This window comes from Dryobates pubescens, chromosome 13 (genome assembly GCF_014839835.1).
Source record: "Dryobates pubescens isolate bDryPub1 chromosome 13, bDryPub1.pri, whole genome shotgun sequence".
NCBI classification, from domain to species: domain Eukaryota; kingdom Metazoa; phylum Chordata; class Aves; order Piciformes; family Picidae; genus Dryobates; species Dryobates pubescens.
The window spans coordinates 26,212,098-26,231,918 of record NC_071624.1 but is presented as its reverse complement, the minus strand read 5'-3'; the positions used below and the strand labels follow the sequence as shown (position 1 = coordinate 26,231,918).

Here is a 19,821-nt window from a genome sequence, read left to right as displayed (position 1 = left end):
ACTTCTGAAGCCCTGCTAAGGCTGGAGGCCAACAGTTAGCAAGTGTGGGCAGTATGCCTTCACACACTAAGAGACCTTGCAGAGCTCCTCTCACCTCCTGCCCCAGTCTGCACTACTACCTGAAGGGCACTTGACTTGCAGAGTCCAGCTCCAGTCCATCTACTCCTCCTCATCAGGACACACAAGGGCTGCAACCTCCAAGACAACTGAGTGCTCCTCAGTCCTGCCTTGACTGCCAGAGGAACCAGCTGCAAAGAGAGGGAAAGGCAAGGAAAGGCAGGAAGTCTCTGCTGAATGCTTCTCTTGCTGCAAACTCCAGCCCTCTCCTGCTGCTAACAGGAGCCAGTGTGCTCCTTGGGATGCAGAGCAGCCCTTGCAGGATCACTGCTGTGACAGGGACACGAGAAGAGGCCTGCATTTACTCCATGGTCTGCAGCTGAAACGTGTCGGCAGCGCTGCCAGCAGCTGTCTCCCAGGGACTTTTATGCCATTTGAGAACAGAAGCATTGCAAAGGCAGATAAATAGCCATGAGCACACACAGCCCTTTGCAGCTCTTCTCTCAGTCCCTCCAAAAGCAACATGACATTTCCAGTGCCCTTATCAATGGCTGGTGGCACAGACCCACCTGCGGGACAGCAGGAACAGCCCTGCTCCAGGGCTCCTCGCTCTGCCAGCAGCTCCTGCTTCTGACTCCTCTGCAGCACAAAGGAGAGTACCTGGGCCTTCATGGGGACTGTTCCCTCAGATGCTGGGAGAGGAGTCAGCCACCAATACACATCTTTTTGCCTCCTGGAGCAAGGTGGTCAAGAGGTGGGGGTGAAAGAGGGAGGGAGGAAGCTTTAGAGGCAACTACAACGCGAGTAGGGTTTCAAACACTTCTGAATCTTGGCTCTCAGCAAGAATCAGGTACCAAACACATGGGAAAAGCTGATCCTGGAGCTCACCAAAGGGTTTCAAACACTTTTGAGACTTGGCTCTCAGCAAGAATCAGGTACCAAACACATGGGAGGAGCTGGTCCTGGAACTCTCCAAAGGGCTGATGGCATTCTGGCACTCAGAAGCCTGGGGATAAATAAGCAGATTGAACTCCAAGCAGTCACCTTCATAGACTGCTGTAAGCCTGCTGGTACCAGCTCATTGCATGGCTGCACAGGGCCTGCTGGCTGGGCAGATTTGCACATCCACCAACCACTTCAGTTGCTTCCCAATTTGTTTTGATAACCCTGTGCTATCACAGGGGCTGTCACCTCTCCTGCACTCAGCATAAAAAGGCAAGAAAGCCAGATGCTGGCAGTCACTGATGACACTTGAGTGGCCAGACTGATGTATGTGACCTCAAAATATGCATGTGCAAGCCCACTTAAGCCCAGGCAGCATCTCCCAGACTGGAAAAAGCTGTGAGTATTGCTGGGTCTGGGCAGGACAGAGAAGTGCCTTTAGGGGTTGCTTCTGAACCTCCCACAGGGCCTGACCACACCACTCAGCAGCACCAGCACCCCTACTGCAGCTCCCCAGGCAATCCAAACAAGTCTCTCCCTTCTGCCTTGGGAAATCATGGAGGCAGGACTCTGTGCTCCCAAGAACAGGCTGTTTGGCACTGCCAGAGATGGAAGATTGGGCATCTACCAGAGCCTGAAGGGTATGTGACCTCCTGAAGCACAGTGGCCTCTAGGCTCCACACAAGTCAGACTGGCAGCTGGCATCATGGAAGGTTTATTTAAAGCCATGGAGAACATAAAAACTATAGTTATAAAAAAATATTAAAACAGTCCTCTGAGCCACACAGCCATGCCAGGCCTGGGTGAGTCCATGGAGTTTAACCCTGTGCCGCTGCAGCTGTTTGCTCTCGTCTTTTCTTCTTGGCTTTGCCCTGCTTCTGCTGCCTGGCTTTGCCCTGCTTCTGCTGGGCCTCCTGGCTGACACTCCCCTTCATTTTCTTTGCAGCTGGACCTTGCTCAGCTTCATTGCCTGCACCACCTTTTCTTTTTCTCTTCATCTTCTTCTTCTTCTTTTTCTTCTTCTTGTCAGCCACAGCATCTCCTCCATTAACAGCTTCCTCCCCACTGCTCGCCGCTGCCACTCCGTTCTCCCTGACCCCTCTGTTCTGCTTCTTGTGTTTGCCACCACCAGGCACGAGGCCTTTCTTCTGCTTGGGGGTTTCTGTTCCCAGGGGCTGCTCTTCTAGGGCTGCTGGGTCTCCATCTTCACCAGCAGCTGGTGCTAGCCCATTCTCCCGGGAGGCTTTCTTGCGGTTCTTGCGTTTCTTGGTGTCCGGCAGGAAGCCTTTCTTCTTCCGCCTCTGCGACTCCACTTCCTGCACAGCCTTCTTGGCTGCCTTCTCCTTCTTGGGCTTCCTGCAGAGAAAATGTCAGAAAGTCAAGAGCAACTTCATTTACAGCCCAGGAGCAGCGTGATCCATGCCAGAGGCAGAAGCAGAAGAGAGGTGCAGGAAGCACAGGCATGCTGCAGGGATGAGCGCTAGCCCTGGAGGTGGTCCTCAGTCTGCACAGGGACTGGGGAGATGAACAGCAGGACTCAGACCAGGACTCAAGAAGGCAGGTGGAGACTTGAGGAAGGGTCCCAGTTCTACAGACCAGATAACACTGCACTTACCACCTTCTCAAGCACACTTGCCTATGGCCCTGTGCAAGGTTACTGAGCCACTGTCTGTGTGCCCAGCAAGGCCTTCACTTCACCTTCATGAGGCCTTCCAGCAAGAACCACTGACAGACCATTCCAGCTCCATCTGGGCAGCCTTTGTACGCATGCAAGGCAGCCACTGCTGATGCTGCTCTCTGACAGAGACCATCAGCAGCCTCAGCACCACCCAACTCTATGCTGCTCTGCACCAGCTTAGACACCAAGGAGCCCATAATTCACTGGAGAAGATTGAAGGTCCTCCCAGGACAGTCTCATTCCCTCCAGCCTCACAACTGCAAAATCAATCCATAGGGATGTGGTAGGAGCTTCCTAACTCATCCATCCTAGCCTCCAAGTTTCTCTGCAACTTTGGCGATGGCTTTTAACCTAGGTCACCACTTGGGACTGCTGAAAGCAGGCACTTTATGCTTGGGTGATCAGCTGTCTTTCCTCTACCAGCAAGACAGAAGGAGGCACCAGATGTGGTCAGATACAAGACTTGTGTTATAATCCCAAGTCCCATCAAGGACCAAACGCTAACCACGTGTGAACGATGAGCTTAGCCTTGTTCCAAACAAGCAAACCGATACTGAATACTGAATACTGAGTGTTTCAACCTCACCAACTCCATTTATCTCCAACTCCAGCCTGAGCTCAGTGCCTTGACTTCCTCTCCCTTCCCACTTCCCCACATGAACGTAGACAAGCAGCACAGGCCCCCCAGGCCAGCCAAGCAGCCGGGGTGCCCAGCGTACGTACGTGTGATTCAGCCAGCGCATGACGTTCCAGTAGAGAGAGTCAAGACGTGCCGAGCTCCCAATGCCCTCTGGCTGGTTCAGAGCTACCAGCACCCTGTCCAGCTCTGCCAACTGCACACCCAGCTTCTGCAAGAGGCAAGTACAAAGAGACAATCTGCAGAGTGAAGACAGGAGGGGCACTTGCAGCAGCAGGGTACAGGCCATCCTTGGGATAAGATTATGGCAGGAGTAACCAGTCCTGTCCAGCTTCCCCAAGATGCTGCCCTGAGCTATTTGCAACACAACTTGAACTGAGGGGCAAAAAACTGGTAAGACACACCAGGCCACCAGGTGTGTGGCTTGCTTGCAAACTGGGTCTCTAGCATGAGACTAACAGTTAGAATGGTCCTGGCACAAAAGGCACTGAAAGGTCCTTTAGTCCCCTTGCCTTTACAGTTCACAGCTGGGAGCAGGGGGAAGAAGACAGAAGACTATGTACCCACCTACAGAAAAGCAGCAGCATTTTCAGTCTGGTTTCTAAAGGACATAATCATGCTGCCTCTGGCTGCTTCTACAGCTTCTGTAACTCACTGGATAATTTCAGCAAAGCCATGCAGAAAGGGGTGTCTCAAAGGCTATTCAGCTCCTACTAAAAACCTTGGAAATAACCTCTCCCCTCCACCCACCTCCCTATTAGGTCTTCACAAAGAAACAGACTGTGGTGTGAGCTCAGGGCTTATCAGTAGGAAACTGGGCTTCAGCAATTCTGCTGCCTGTGGTATTTTGCTCCAGTAAATTAGACCATGTTGGAGACTTATTTTGTCACCTACAGAAAACCTTCTCATGCTCAAAAAAAAAAACCACCTCCCATTTTTCATTAGGGAAAAACAAAGCTTCGCTCCTGCTCACAAAGCTCCTGAGTACATCTGTTTCTGGAAACTAAAAACCTCTGGAGTTCAGTGGAGAGGACAGAGCAATCCTCTGGGAAAACAACCCAGCTCACCCCTTTACCAGCAGTATTTCTGCTGAGAAGAAAGATGTCACATGTGTTTGCAGAACACTGCTCAAACCCTTCAGGGAGGGCTTGGCGATCAGCTCACGAGAGCCACGAGCACTCCTTCAGACACAAGAGCTTTTCTGTCCTCAAATCCTCCAGGGATAGCTTTGGTAAAAAAACCCAATGAGGTAGGAGGTAGTGATGGAGCAGTCCCAAGGCAAAATCCAAGCCTGGCATTTAGAAGAGGCCCTGGTGGGATTCAGAAGAGTCCTTAGCTACACATCAGGTCATGCACTCACCTGCTCCGTCACAGTTTTGAGGAGGAAGTTCAACAACTCCAAGCTCTTGGCAACTTTGTCTTTCTCAGCTTTCATGGCACACTTGCCAACCATTTTCAAACTCTGGAAATTGGATGAGGAGATGGAGAAGAAAGGTGCATTAAATGGGGAAATAAACCACTGTTCTCAGGAGGGAGCAGAGAAATGAGTAACCATCAGCAGGATTAACCTGCCACCAGATTAACTCTGGAACAGAAAACCCACCCAACTCTGGAAATGCTCAGGAGGGAACATGGCTACAAGTGGCTGATGCTCAGGTTAATTAAGAAACAACTGGACAAACATGACAGCAAGCAGACCACAAAGGTACAACCCTGCTGCTCTCCCTGGTTTCTAAGCTACAACACAACCGGAGTCATGTTGCTGCCTCCTGGAGAAAAAGGAGGAAAGGCAACATCCACTCCAGCCCTGAGAAGGCCAGGAGGCTGCCAGACAACAGACTCACCTGAGGGACAAGAGCTACTCAGCTGCAGGAGTTGGGATTTACATGTAAAGTACTAATGCAAAAATCCATTAACACTCAGGCCTGGGAAATCCCAGTTGCCAGCACTGGAACAGGGCTTGTCAATCAAGCTTAAATTCACTGAAATGACTGAGAGAAAAATCTCATTTCTCTGTGTTCCCTTTACGAGCTGCAGGGTTTCTAAGACACTGAAAGGTCTGGCTTAGAGGAAAATCACTCCAAAGATAGGTCAAGTAAAAGCCAGTTATTTACAAGTGGAGGAGGGCAAAAAATAGCCAGGAAAAGGCAGCTGGATCAGAGACGTGGCCCAGCGGCTCAGGGGTACTGATCCTCTGCCTGCAGCTGGTCCTCACAGCCCTGCTTTTACATGGGAGCTTTCTTCCCCACTGTGCTTGTGTGGATACACACAGCAGAGCAAGCCCCACAGCTTGCATGGATTACAGCAATATGAAATAGGATTTGTAGGGACAAGCTTACTGTAAGATAGTGGTGTGCCCCATCACACACCATTTCCCTAGAGGAGGCTGCACTTGTGGCCAAATCCATCTGTGCTTGGAATCTGAACACATCCACCCAGTCAACAGGTAATGTCCACTTAGCACCCTCAGTTCCTCAGGCACTTAGCCTGGAGAGGAGAAGGCTCAGGGGAGACCTTATTGCTCTCTACAACTACCTGAAAGGAGGTTGTAGCCAGGTGGGGTTTGGTCTCTTCTCCCAGGCAAGCAGCACCAGAACAAGAGGACACAGTCTCAAGCTGCACCAGGGGACATTTAGGCTGGATGTTAGGAAGAAGTTTTTCATGGAAAGAGTGATTGGCCATTGGGATGTGCTGCCCAGGGAGGTGGTGGAGTCACCATCCCTGGAGGTGTTTAGGAAGAGACTGGATGGGGTGCTTGGTGCCATGGTTTAGTTGATTAGATGGTGTTGGACAATAGGTTGGACTTGATGATCTCAAAGGTCTCTTCCAACCTGGTCTGGTCTATCCTATCCTATCCTATCCTATCCTATCCTATCCTATCCTATCCTATCCACTTGCATTGCTGGCAAGTCACTGCACCAAACCTCAACCCAAAGGTGGAAGGTCAGAGCTCCTCAGGAGATGCAATCTCTCCCATTACATCACCTATTGCTTTTGCTCCATACAGACTGAAGCAAGTCTGAGGCCCCTGAGCAAACCATTCTCCACCTGCCTCAGCATAAAGCTGGGAAATGAAGCCCAAATCCCCCCAGAATCTGAGAGAAGAAAGAAATGAATTCCCCAATGCAAGCTCTTGCAGTGACGATGCCCTCAACTGAAAAATAACGAGGGACACCAAGAGTCTAAGGAACACTTTGGGGAGAAGAAGTGGAGAGATCAGATAACCTATCTGCAGAAACAGCAGCCTTCAAGCAGAATTATTTAGTGCCTGTACAGGCTCCACAGCCTGGCAGAACTGTGTTTTAAATTAAGCTGCAGCTCTTTCCTGGCCAGCATGGTCCACTCAAGCCTTGCACTGCAAAGCCACCACGTTTTGCTGGCTGGAATTCACGCCACAGCTTTATCTGACTATCAATAACTTGCTGATGACTCTCTCCTGATACAGATAGATGCTCTGCAACTCCATTCCAGAGCTGTCATGAACCTGCATGGTCACACAATTCAACAGCTCCAAAGTCTCTCAGGTAAAATGAGAAACAAAGAAAGAGAAAGGGGGGGGGGGGGGTGGGGGTGACTGCAAAAAAGAATCCTAAACCTTCACAGAGAGGTTGTAACCATCCCAGGGGCTATGCACACTCTGTTTATTAGGCTTACACAAAAATATTAATAACAATAATAATGACATTAATTATGGGGGGGACACAAAAAAAAAAAGAGAGCCTGATTTGCCTAAAATTTCCCTCTGCAATTTGAAGAGCAAGTTATAGCCAGGCTAACAGCCACTACCTGTGGTTAAAGGGGCCCTCAGAGAGGCTATAAAGTTGAGATCTTTATTTGGCTAAGTTGCAAATGAGTTGCCAGCAAGAGAAAGATAAACAAACAAATCAATCAATAAATAAAGCAGACCAGTCTGTCAGCTCTCCTGGACAAGAGGAATCAGGGCAGCACTGTGAGAAGGAGCCACACTGAAGTCAACTGTCAGTTCATCTTTTTAACACACAAACACCTTAGCATTAAGAAGGTGCTAAAAAGAAACTGCATTTTCTCTTCACTGTAGAGGAGTGATGTAGATGACAGCCTCCAAAGTGTGCTGGCTTGGCTCTGGTTTTGCTGCCCTCCCAGAACTGCCCTGGGTGCTTCAAAGGGTTTGAAACAAAGCTTACTCAAGTCAAGGGAAAAGTCCTGCAGGGGAAAAGCACCTGAGGGGCTGATTTTCAGCAGGCTACAAGCAGTTTTCAGGTGCTTGGGAAATTGGAATATGCATGTAGTTTGGGGTGCCCAGGCCAAATCCATGCAGACCTGAGGGACAAAAAGGGTGGCTTGCCCAGCTGGAGATGGAAGACACCCCAGGCCTAGTGACACCAATGCCACAAGACTAAGCATCTGTATTAAAAAGCAGTGTTTTGCATGAGTCTAGAAACACAAGCACAGTTCCACCAGCATAAACAGCCAGAAGCAATCCAGCATAATTTAGGTGCTCTGCCAACAAATAGCTCCCTACTGAAATGGATCACTTTTAAACAGCTCTCAAAGACCAGGAAGAAATAAGGAAGAGAGTAGGGGTGGGGTGGGGGAGAAGCCAAAGCAGCAGCAGAGAATTAATTCCTGCACAATTCTCTCTAGTGCAGCAGCAGAATAGCTTTAAGGAAGCTGGCTTCAGACACAGTCTCACTGTTTCTCAATGCTTGTCTGTTCCCTTCTGCCACAAATGGAAATTGACTCCAAAGAGCATAAAATTGGCAGCACCTCTGCAGGTGGTACGGCTGAGACAGTCAAGCCTCGTAAAAAACTCGAGTCCAATTCCTGCTCAGCTCGGTGGCACTTAGCATCCTGATCTCACCACCACCATCTCACAGCACTTCCCCAGGTGAAACATGAGATGGTATCTCCTGGCCCAGGTTGCTTCACTCTTGCCCTCCCAGAGCAGGGAGTGTACAGGGCAGAGCGTTTGGGATTTGCACGAGTATGTGACACCAACACAAACTTGCTGCACTCTGCTTACATATAAGAAACTGACTTTGGACTGGGGCTGCTAGAAAGCCTTTGGGAGCAGCTCCCAAGGAATGAAATCCCAAGCCTCTTCAATGGGACCTGGGTCCAAACCCTCAAAAGCAGCTTTTCAAAGCATTTGGTATGTAAAGGTACTGACCACGCCGTGGGTTGGCACAGCAGCTTGCTCCGGGCTGCTCCCTCACTGAGCTAACTGAAAGATGAAATTAGCACTGTCACTGTCACCCCAATTGTGTAGGTCAATCATTTTACAGGCCCACCATGATTTCATTTGGGGAACAGTATAAAACACAATCACAAAATTTAAAGCAAAAGCTATTATGGAGCAGATGGTAAACTGCAACACATGGCAAACGTGCCTTAAAAAGGAAAGTAGCAGTTCAGTCATCTGCAGCATCCTTAGGAGAGCCTCAAATGCTGATTAGATCACAGAAGACTTGCACAGGGTTGGCAAGTAGCTCCACTTTACATAGCAAGGCTGAGGCACAAAGCAGGGGTTTTGCTTCCAGCTATGCTACAGGTCAGTGGTGGAGGGTTAAAGGCAAACCCAGCAGAACTTGTCCAACCACCTGTTCTGTGATTGTCTGCCATGTGCTCTTTGCAAGGTATCCAGCGCTCCCCTCCCTGCCTTCTGGAAGCATTACCAAGCTAAGAGTCACCTAACCCCATCACTCAGTGCTAAAAGCAGACAGACCACCTGATTATCAGAACAAGAGGACACAGTCTCAAGCTGCACCAGGGGAGGTTCAGGCTGGATGTTAGGAAGAAGTTCTTCATAGAAAGAGAGATTGGCCATTGGGATGTGCTGCCCAGGGAGGTGGTGGAGTCACCAGCACTTGGAGGTGTTAAGGAAGAGACTGGATGGGCTGCTTGGTGCCATGGTTTAGTTGATTAGATGGTGTTGGGGGATAGGTTGGATTTGATGATCTCAAAGGTCTTTTCCAACCTGGTTAATTCTAGTCTAGTCTAGCCTAGTCTATTCTCCTCAGCAGCTACACTCAGCTCACTTGCTGATTGTGTTGGTTTTCTCCCATTTTCTGCTCCTTCAGTATCAGCCAGTCCTGCTTTACAGGGAATCTCAGCTCAGCATTATCTCTGATGCTTAATCACACCTGTACATCTGAGCTGTCAGCACATCTGGGCAGGTCATTCTCCAAAAAGGGAAAAACAGGGAGGCAGTTTCCCAGCTAGATCTGCCATCTCATCTCAAGCTCATAGATCAACACAGTTCCTGCCTCAACCTACTTCGTCCCTGGAGGTGTTCAAGAGGGGACTGGAGATGGCACTTGGTGCCATGGTTCAGTAGTCATGGGGTGTTGGGTGACAGGTTGGACTTGATGATCTTTGAGGTCTTTTCCAACCTTGTTGACTCTATGATTCTACATGGATTCAGCTGGTGGGGATGGTTGTGTCTTATGTCAGACATGCTGCTTCCAAAGCCTCTGGCTGTTTCTGGTGCAGGGCCCTCCTGGATCCAAAGTTCTCTGCTTCTAGTGTTTCCAGCAGGAGAGCAGCACATCCCCAGCATCTCATCAGTCAGTGGTTTTTCTTATATTCCTAATTCTTGTATCACACCTGGAGGTATCCCAACTTACTGCAGGACCCAACCTTCATTCCATCTCTTACTGCACTTTCACAGCATTCCTTCAGCTTCACGAAGTATGAAACAAGCCTGCTGGAGCACAGGTGAACATCTGCAGTAATTCAATCATACAAGTATGACAAAGGGCTGGCAGGTAGTTACCCACACACCTCCACACCTCAGTTTCCCAGGTATGATTTCAGTCCAAGCCCAAGATTGCCCTGAAACTGCCACACAGCAAAAAGCAGAGCCACGAGCATCTGGAGCCAAAGTCAACATCCCAGCCACCACCCAGCCTCCCCTGAAGGGGAGATGGCAATATGCTGCTGCATGGAGCAGGCTTCCCATTCACACCCATCTGCAATTTTAGCCTGCCTGTATTTCTGCCCCTTCCACAGGCAGCACGGCGGGGCACACCCTTTGCCCAGGCTTACAAGACACAGCAGCGTCTCAAGAGAGCAGAGGAGCACGTTTCCCAGCTGGAAGTTTGAACCCCATTTACTATTCCTGCATTCCCAGCACGTCCTGCAGCCTATTTCATTGTTCTAAACAAAGTGCCCTTCCCCTCGGTGGGCTCAGCCTGGCAGATCCATCACTGCCCGGCCAGCTGCAGCAGCCTGGCCAACCTGCATTCTTCTGCAGGCTGCTCTATCTCCATCCTTCCCCCCTCCCTCATGACAGATGTGATGCTGACAGATAAATGTGCAGATTCATAGCTGAACACAGTGCCAAGTGCCTTCTGCAAAACACATACCTCCTCCCACCCTGCACGACCTTACACCCCTGGCACAGCCCAGGGTTGCTAAGGGAAACTCTCCTCTCCAGCAGCAAATCGCTCAGCAGCCTTTGCACCCCACAGAACATCCACAGGCACGAGGACACAGCTCTCCAGAGGCCTGATCTCACCATGCCAACTGTTCCTGTGCTGGCTGTGAAAGACACACCTTGCCCTAGCTCCACACTGCACACAAGGAAAGACACAGCCTGGCATTTTTCTGCCATGGCTCTGGTCCCTACTCTGAAGTCACATCAGAATCATAGAATCAGTAAGGTTGGAAGAGACCTCCAAGATCATCAAGTCCAACCTGTCATCCAACACCTCATGACTACTAAACCATGGCACCAAGTTCCACGTCCAATCCCCTCTTGAACACCTCCAGGGATGGGGACTCCACCACCTCCCTGGGCAGCACATTCCAATGGCTAACAGCTCTCTCTGGGAAGAACTTTCTCCTCACCACCAGCCTAAAATTCCCCTGGCACAGCTTGAGATTATGTCCACTTGTTCTGGTGCTGGTTGCCTGGGAGAAGAGACCAACCCCCTCCTGGCTACAACCACCCTTCAGGGAGTTGTAGACAGCAATGAGGTCTCTCCTGAGCCTCCTCTTCTCCAGGCTAAACAATCCCAGCTGAGCTCAGTCTCAAGCTGCACCAGAGGAGGTTTAGGCTGGATGTTAGGAAGAAGTTCTTCATAGAAAGAGAGATTGGCCATTGGGGTGGGCTGCCCAGGGAGGTGGTGGAGTCACCAGCACTGGAGGTGTTTAGGAAGAGACTGGATGGGCTGCTTGGTGCCATGGTTTAGTTGATTAGATGGTGTTGGGTGATAGGTTGGACTTGATCTCAAAGGTCTTTTCCAACCTGGTTAATTCTATTCTATTCTGGTTTTTTCTTGTTGTTGCTGTTTGGTTTGGGGTTTTGTTGCTGTTGGTTTTGTTGTGGGTTCTGTTGCTTGGTTGGTTAGTTTTTGTGTGTTTGGGGGGGGGTTGTTTGGTTTGGTTTGGTTGGTGAGTTTTTCATGGACCACCTGGAAATGCAGCAGGGGGAAAAACCCCACACAGGACAGCTGAGGGAAGAGAGGAGAATTAATTCTCCACAGAGACATCCAGCATTCTGAAAGCACGTCAAAGATGTATCAGTTCAATCACTCCTGGCCTCATTTTACAAGCTAAGAGGCTGAGAAAGGGCAATGAATTAAGAATTTATAAAGATGGACAGATAAAAGTTCAGGCAATCTTCAAGACCCCAAAAAAAAACCCCCACTAAATAAATAACTGTGAAGAATGGCTTTGCCAGAGGTTTGATGAAGTCACTGTTAATAATTTATCTCCCTGCAAATTAAGACACCGATAATCAGATAGGATGCCCTTCAGAGATGAAGGGCATGTCTACACTGCAAGGCTATCTGGCATAACCTCCTGTCCCCCCCCAACAGCCCATTCTGAGTTATTTTAAATCCCCAGCAAGCACACAATGGCACCAAACCTCTTTGATGCCATACAGCAGAACTCTTCCAAGAGCACACAGTAACTTTCAAATGCTAGGAAGGTTGGAAAAAAGCTCTTGGGTTATCTATTGCTGTCTACAACTACCTGAAGGGAGGCTGGAGCCAGGTGGGGGCTGGTCTCTTCTCCCAGGCAACCACCAACAGAACAAGAGGAGGTTTGGGTTGGATGTTAGGAAGAAATTCTTCCCAGAAAGAAAAATTGGTCATTGGAATGTGGTGGCCAAGAAGGCCAATGGCATCCTGGCCTAGATCAGGAATAGTGTGGCCAGCAGGAGCAGGGAGATCATTCTGCCCTGTGCTCAGCACTGGTTAGGCCACACCTTGACTCCTGTGTCTAGTTCTGGGCCCCTCAGTTTAGGAAAGATGTTGACTTGATGTGTCCAGAGAAGGGCAACAAAGCTGGGGAGGGGTCTGGAGCACAGCCCTGCGAGGAGAGGCTGAGGGAGCTGGGGTTGCTTAGCCTGGAGAAGAAGAGGCGCAGGGGAGACCTTATTGCTGTCTAGAGCTCCCTGCAGGGAGGTTGTAGCCAGGTGGGGGTTGGTCTCTTCTGCCAGGCACCCAGCACCAGAACAAGAGGACACAGTCTCAAGCTGCACCAGGGGAGGTTCAGGCTGGATGTTAGGAAGAAGTTCTTCATAGAAAGAGAGATTGGCCATTGGAATGGGCTGCCCAGGGAGGTGGTGGAGTCACCATCACTGGAGGTGTTTAGGAAGAGACTGGATGGGGTGCTTGGTGCCATGGTTTAGTTGATTAGATGGTGTTGGATGATAGGTTGGACTTGATGATCTCAAAGGTCTTTTCCAACCTGGTTCATTCTATTTGTTTCTGTGAGCATTTTTACATTCCAAGATGCCATTTTGGTTTCAAACAGCTAACTTTGAGCTCCAGCTGCTCTGCCTGTCCCTCATGACATTGACAAAACAAGCAAAGAGCAGTAATAAAGTTGGGCCCTTCCTAAGATGTACTTACTGCAGAAGACAAAGGAACCTTTGTAAGGGCATGTGGCCATAGGACAAGGGGCAATGGTTTGAAACTAGAGCAGGGTAGTTTTAGGTTGGACATTAGGAAGAATTTTACTATGAGGGTGGTGAGACACTGAAACAGGTTGCCCAGAGAAGTTGTGGAGACCTCATCACCTAGAAGTGATTAAGACCAGGCTGGATGAGGCTTTGAGCAACCTGATCCAGTGGTAGGTGCCTGTGCAGGGGGTTTAGAACTAGTTGATCCTTTCCAACTCAAGCCATTCTATGAAACCTTCAGCAAACTGCTGTGCACAAGCCAGAGAAAGCAGCTTCAGTGAAGATGTTCTGAGTTGCTCAGCCATGTGCTTCCTGGACTATTCCTCATAATCCTTTCCCACTTTCCCCTGACTTTCATGTTGTAACTGGGAGTTTCAGCCTAAGCTGGGAGGCAAGCAGCTGGGAGGTAACCAGAAGGGCAAGTTGGGAAGGGGATGACATTAAAAGGTAATGAAGCTACGTACTCAGATCCGGGAGCTTCCTGCCCCAAATCTGTCAGGGAGTTAATAAAACATTGGCAGGGCTTCAAGATGCCGCTGAAGCAAACACAACTTTGTAACATAACAGAGAACAGAAATGTTTCTAACAAGGAGAATGGCAAAAAGTGCCCAAAGACCAACTTGAGAGGCACTTGATGGAGTAAAAAAGACAGATCCCACAGAGATCCCTCCAAATGAAGCAGTTCCCTGCAGGAAGTGGGGCACTTGGGCCTCTGGGGTTCTGCCCCCAGCTTCCAGGCAGTCCAAACTCACAAGCACCAGCATTCTCTTTAGATAACACAGGGACAGAGACTGCTATCCAACACTGGGCTGTTGTGAAGCCAAGTCAAGAAACAGTCAGATTACCCAGGCACAAATGGGTCTCTGGGATGTCTCGGGAGACCTGAGTTTGATTCTTGGCTCAGGGCCAAGCCAAGCTTGTCATCTGTAAAACAGGGTGAATGACTTCAGTGAGCTAAAGACATCAGCTCTTGGCTTTCTCCAAAATGCTTTCTTCATTACATCAACAACTCACTGGTTTGAATTTCCTGTGTAAAGTGCTTTGAGGCATACTGATAAAAGAACAAAGCTCTCAAAGAGGAGGATGAAGTCTCTGTCAGATGCTCTAGCATCTCAGGTGAGCTCTGTCATTTACAACATGAAGCAACTCTATTTATTTGTACTGTAAACACAACTGAGCTGTCTGGACTGCCAGCATTGGAATGAACTTGAACAGCAGCAGCGAGGTTCTGTGCTTTGTTTGAGGAAAGCAGGAGCAGGGAGGCTATGTCTGTGCCAGATCTATTTCTCTATTTGCTTACTTTCGCTTGCTGTCCAATAAAAACCACTCCCAGGGCAGCCCCAGGGCTTGTGGAGAAGCCCTTCTGCCCAGGTGACCAAGCAGAAGCCACCAAAAGCACCAGCAGCAAGCAGGGCTCTCAGAAGAACACTCCAAAGCACTCACTAGAACATCAAACTTGCCTCAGAGACAGTAAGGAGATGGCAAACATGAATCCCTTGTGGCTTTGATATATGTTTTATAAGCATGCTTAAACATTTTGGGAACAAACAAGGTCAAGTGAGCTTATATAAGCCACTGCCTCCCAGCAGCCAGGGCAGCTATTTCAGGAAGCTGTCTCTTCATTTAAAGCTCCTGGTCACTGATTCTCCCTCATCTGCCCCTCAGTTTTTCAAGCATAATTCAATGATATCCAAGAATGCAGTTCTCTCACATTGCTCCTTGCCCCTTTCCAGCATATATCACTGCCTAAAACCATCCCAGGCTCCCTGTTCCTCATCAAGTGATCTGCAGGCAGGCACCAGGAGATAGCATCCTGTCCTCTCTCACAGCCTTCCACCTGCAGTGTCAACCCTGCACTTAGAGCATCCCACAGTGCACATCTGACAAAGGGCACAGAGAGCACAGCAAAGCCTCCAGGTGACAGCTTCCAGGGGAACCATACTGCTGCTTGAATTACGAGTGCACATCAGTAATCAAAGAGCTGGCCCTCCCAGGTTATTTTGGGCTTCCCCCTGGCTCAAAGAAAGGAAGAGAATTCTGCCTTACTGTTTTCTCCTCTTAAAACAGCTGTCTGTGAGGGATGATGGCAGGGATGGTCAATGACAGCACCTTTCAGCTAGAGGTAGGGCAATAAAAGTTCTTCATTTTTTCCACAGCATCATGAACTGCTACTCTCAGGCAATGTCCTCATGGGTAAGCACTCACATGCCAGCATCTATCTACTTACACACCCAGCTCCAAAAGCATGGCTGCCCTGGCATGGCCCACCAAGACAAGTCTCTGATGAGAAGGGATGAGAATAAGCTGCAGGAGAAACTCTCAGTTCTGCAAATGCCCTCCCCACTCTCTCTCTAGCTAAGCAGAGGCACATGTAGACATCAGGCACAGAAAGGGCTATCATTCAGCCCAAGCTTCTGCCTGACACAGTCCAACCAAACTCTCCATGTCATTTCAACACCGTGCCCATAGCTTCCACCCAACCTGCAGCCTCTCCTTCAGTCGAGCACACAAGCTCCAGCAGGCAATTCAGAGCTAATAAACTCCCCAAGGAGTTATTTTTTTTTTTATGGTGGATTACTGCCTTTGACAAATACACACCTTCTACAGATTCTAAATTTGCTGTTTCCAGCCTCTGACTTCTGCTACAAGGGATTTTTCACTATCTCCAAAAGAGATCAGCCATGACAGGAGTTTCGTTCTACTCCGCCACAAAGCTGCTGCATGGTTTTGCAGCTATTACTCAGATAACTGAGGACTCCTGTGCCACCAAAAGGCACAGATTACTTTGTGTACCTTCAAGAGGTTTTAGAGCACAAGTGCCAGCCCTTGGCTATGAATCAAAACTATTATATGGACTAGAAAGCCCTTGATCCCTCTTAATTGCAGCAACGCTGAAAGCTGTGCAGGAGCTCCAGCTTCAAAGAGCCACACCAGTGGAAGAAGGGAGCAGGAGGAAGGGGGACAAAATCCAACACACATATGTCTACCAACAGAGCACTCATGGCAGGGCTTTTGCAGGCCAAAAAGAGAACCAGCACCTATATGACACTGCCTGTTAATGCTATGGGAGGCCTCCTGCCCACAGAGCATACCTTGGACAGCCCAAACAAGCTGACAACATTCCCCAGGAATTTTGATTTACTGGCAGATGACCACAGAAATGAGAGGCACCAAGTAAAGCTTTGGTAACAAAGCTCATTAAAACACTGCAAGAGCTGCAAGTTGCTAAACTTTCCCTGACAAGAACAACATAAAGGCATTGTAGATGTTTGTGGTTTCCCAGTGAATCACTGAGTCCTGCAGGTAGGCAGCTGTTAAGAGAGAAACCAGGAGAAAATGGAGATGACTGGGGTGGGAGGAGTGGCATGGCTCATGTAGCTGGAAACAAAATCATACCTAACTCCAGCCATTGGCTTCCTGAGGTAACCAGTAACTAAAAGCTATTTCATGAATGCCAGGGTTACCTGCTTCCTCAAGAATTATAAACAGCACCTCCAAATTCCTTGATTTAAACCTGCTTAGGTTTTGGTCCTTCCTCAATGCAAGAAAACAGAGCTAATGTTCTGTTCCAATATGGCCAATTATAGAACAGCCTAAACTACCATGTAATCAGCATTTGAAGAGGTAAATAAAGAATGAAAGCTACATTTAGAAAGAAGCCAGTACTACAGTTATGTAGGAGCACCAAGACTGGAATCTCCCATGTCATCAAGTTCAGTCACCACATCACAGCATTAATTGGGCTCCTTGGTTCCCCTCCACATCACTCCACGAGAACATAATTGAATGGCTTTTACTTCCAGAGATCACCTCCTACATCATGGCTGCAGCCAAAAATTGTCTTCAGGTACAATCCATACCTGCCACTGAATCAGGAGCCCAGCAATTTCTGTTGCTTTTTTTTTTTTCCCCTGTACAAATTCTTTTCCAATGTATTTTAAGGTTTCCCTGATAAGCAGTATCAGGAAGGGAGTCTGGTCCAAGAAGCCTGCAACACTGGGCAAGTCAGAAGTCCACTGTACTTCAGCTCTATCTCTTTGGCCCTGAAGCTCATTCAAATCCAGAACTTGCATAACATTTTCTGAACCTAAATAGCTGTTCACAGTTATCTTTCAAGCCAAAACTTGCTTCTTGAAGCCATCTGTATGTTTATATCCCCTAAAACTCAAGCTCTGTCTCTTGGATCCACACACAAGCACCACTGAGCTGGACCAGCCACATTTCTTGCATGCTGTGAAAATCCATCTCAGCAGTGGTGTCACAAGAAAGGAGGTTGTGAAGAGGTTAGTGATGGTCTTCTCTCACAGCTAATTAGTGATAGGACAAGAGGGAACAGCCTCTAGCTGCACCTTTGTAGGTTTAAACTGGACATCAGGAATTTTTTTTTCCACAGCAAGGGTGGTCAGGCAGTGGAATGTGCTGCCCAGGGAGGTGGCTGAGTCACCAACCCTGGCTGTGTTTAAAGGCCATTTGGATGTGGTGCTTGGGGATATGGCTTAAGGGTGAACCTTGCAGAGCAGGGTTAACAGTTGGACTGAGGGATGATCCTGAGGGTTTTTTCCAGCCTGAATGATTCTGTGAATGTTCTAATCTCCGTGGACACGACTCAGACCTGGTGCAAGCAGGCACCACCACCCCCTAAGATCAGTTAAGTTCAGCACAGCCACAGCCTCCAGCTCTGAGAACAAGCACCACACTTCTGAAAGCAGCACTCATTAGCTGCTATCTATACATTTAACACGTTGAAGCTTGTTACCTGTGTCACTTGGCTGATGCTTTCTCTGATCAATTCCTCCCACTCCTCCTCTGTCACAAAGAGCTTCAGTTCACGAAGTTGCAGAACCTTCTGGAGGAGCAAACAGGCCTGGGCCTGAAAGAGAAAAGGAGACATGAAACTCCACACTCTCTAGGGAAGGTGTTAGCATTGCAAATACCCTGCTGAAGCAAACAGCTAAGCACAGCATCCAGGCAGTGCCATGCTGCAGATCCTCACCACCACCTGTGTCCTCTGTTAGAAAACATTCTCTAGACCCTAGCAGAGTAGCTCCTCAGGAGACAGGACAGTGCATTTGGTTCAATGCACAGAGCTGAAAGAGGTCAAAGGAGGGGGGAGGGACCACACTGCTTCTAGATTTAGGCAGTAAGACCCAAAATACATTTTGGAGCTGTTCTCAGTGCATCACTTTCGGCTTTCCAAAGTCCTTTCTGGGACTGCACCTTTTACCATTCCCTGATGAGTACAGTAGCCACAAACATACAAAAATAAAAGCTGGCAGGTTTCAAAGGCACCCTAGATTGAAAGTGCTGTTCAGAGCAGCACACAGCCTTGCCCAGGAGCCAAAGTTGCTGATTAAGCCTCTGTGTTAACACAGGAATGAAGAGAGTAGCCACCAGAAAACCAACAGTAACCTGCAATCTTCTTACAAGTCCTTTTCTATTCCAGAATTCCTGGCTTATGGCTTTCTTAGGGACAATAAAACCAGTGATAGACAAAAGCAAATGATAGGAGGGAGCAGAATACACTAATGGGGATTAGTGCACATAGTCTAGAAGACTCAAAGGGAAAATTTCTGTAGCTGCATGGAGCTGGTGAGCAAATTCTACCCACATATGAAGCAAAAACATTGCCTCCAGCTGCCATCACACAGACTGAAAGTGAATGCAGGTATAACTACCTAAAATGATTGCAAATTACACCAAGAGTCAATCTCCAAAGCAAGCAAGAGCTGCCACACTGCAGCTAAACCCACCCTACAGAAAAACAACTGAGCAGAGTTTGGAAACTTTGTCAAAGACACCACTGAGATCAAAAGGGAAAATGCAGCCTGGTGACACCCAACCTGCCCTCCAGATCCACCTTGGGTCCAAAGGAAGCAACTGGGAAAACAGGAAGCTAAAAAGTGGCCATGTGGTACCCACACTTCCACTGGAGCACCTGTAGGGAACTATTAAGGTAGGTTTAGGCTGGATGTTAGGAAGAAAATCTTCACAGAAAGACAGATTGCCCATTGGAATGGGCTGCCCAGGGAGGTGGTGGAGTCACCATCACTGGAGGTGTTTAGGAAGAGACTGGATGGGGTGCTTGGTGCCATGGTTTGGTTGATGAGATGGTGTTGGGTGATAGGTTAGACTCGATGATCTCAAAGGTCTTTTCCAACCTGGTTAATTCTATTCTATTCTATTCATTGAAGAATTCAAAGTGAGGGAAGAGAAGAAATCCTTTGGATCTCCTGAGAGCAAGAAGTCCACCCAAACTTGCAGGCAGTCAAACAGAACACCTCATGAGCTCAAGGAGGTCTGTTTCCTATACAACATATTCCAGGCTCCTGGAAGCAACAAGACACCAAACACAGGTCCCCCACTGTAAGACATTTGTGTTACAACAGAGTAATGTCCCAGTTTGCACCAGTGTGGCCAACAAAGGTACTCTCCAAACAGAGTGAGCTTTCACTCACAAACTGAAATCCTGTTCTTCACTTAGGGGAGGAAATGCAGCAGGGAACCGATGAGACTACATTTATGCTCATTTCATGAGAGCACCCTAAAGCCATATTTGAGGCAGGCAAGCTTAGATAGTCCTTGTAATTACAGGGAGGCTGTGTCTTACAGAAC

The 19,821-nt window shown here is 48.6% G+C and overlaps 1 protein-coding gene across 1 annotated transcript in view; it reads right to left on the bottom strand.

Annotated features, from left to right (window-relative positions):
• Positions 1-1,377: 1,377 nt before the first annotated feature.
• Positions 1,378-19,821, bottom strand: part of MYBBP1A (MYB binding protein 1a) — a 67,184-nt gene continuing 48,740 nt past the window's right edge. The window contains exons 24-27 of the mRNA XM_054166382.1: positions 17,966-18,079; positions 4,675-4,776; positions 3,401-3,525; positions 1,378-2,355 (exon numbers count right to left, since the gene is read on the bottom strand). Coding sequence (XP_054022357.1) covers positions 1,818-2,355; positions 3,401-3,525; positions 4,675-4,776; positions 17,966-18,079 — 879 coding nt within the window. The 3' untranslated portion in view covers positions 1,378-1,817. The remainder of the gene's footprint in view (positions 2,356-3,400; positions 3,526-4,674; positions 4,777-17,965; positions 18,080-19,821) is intronic.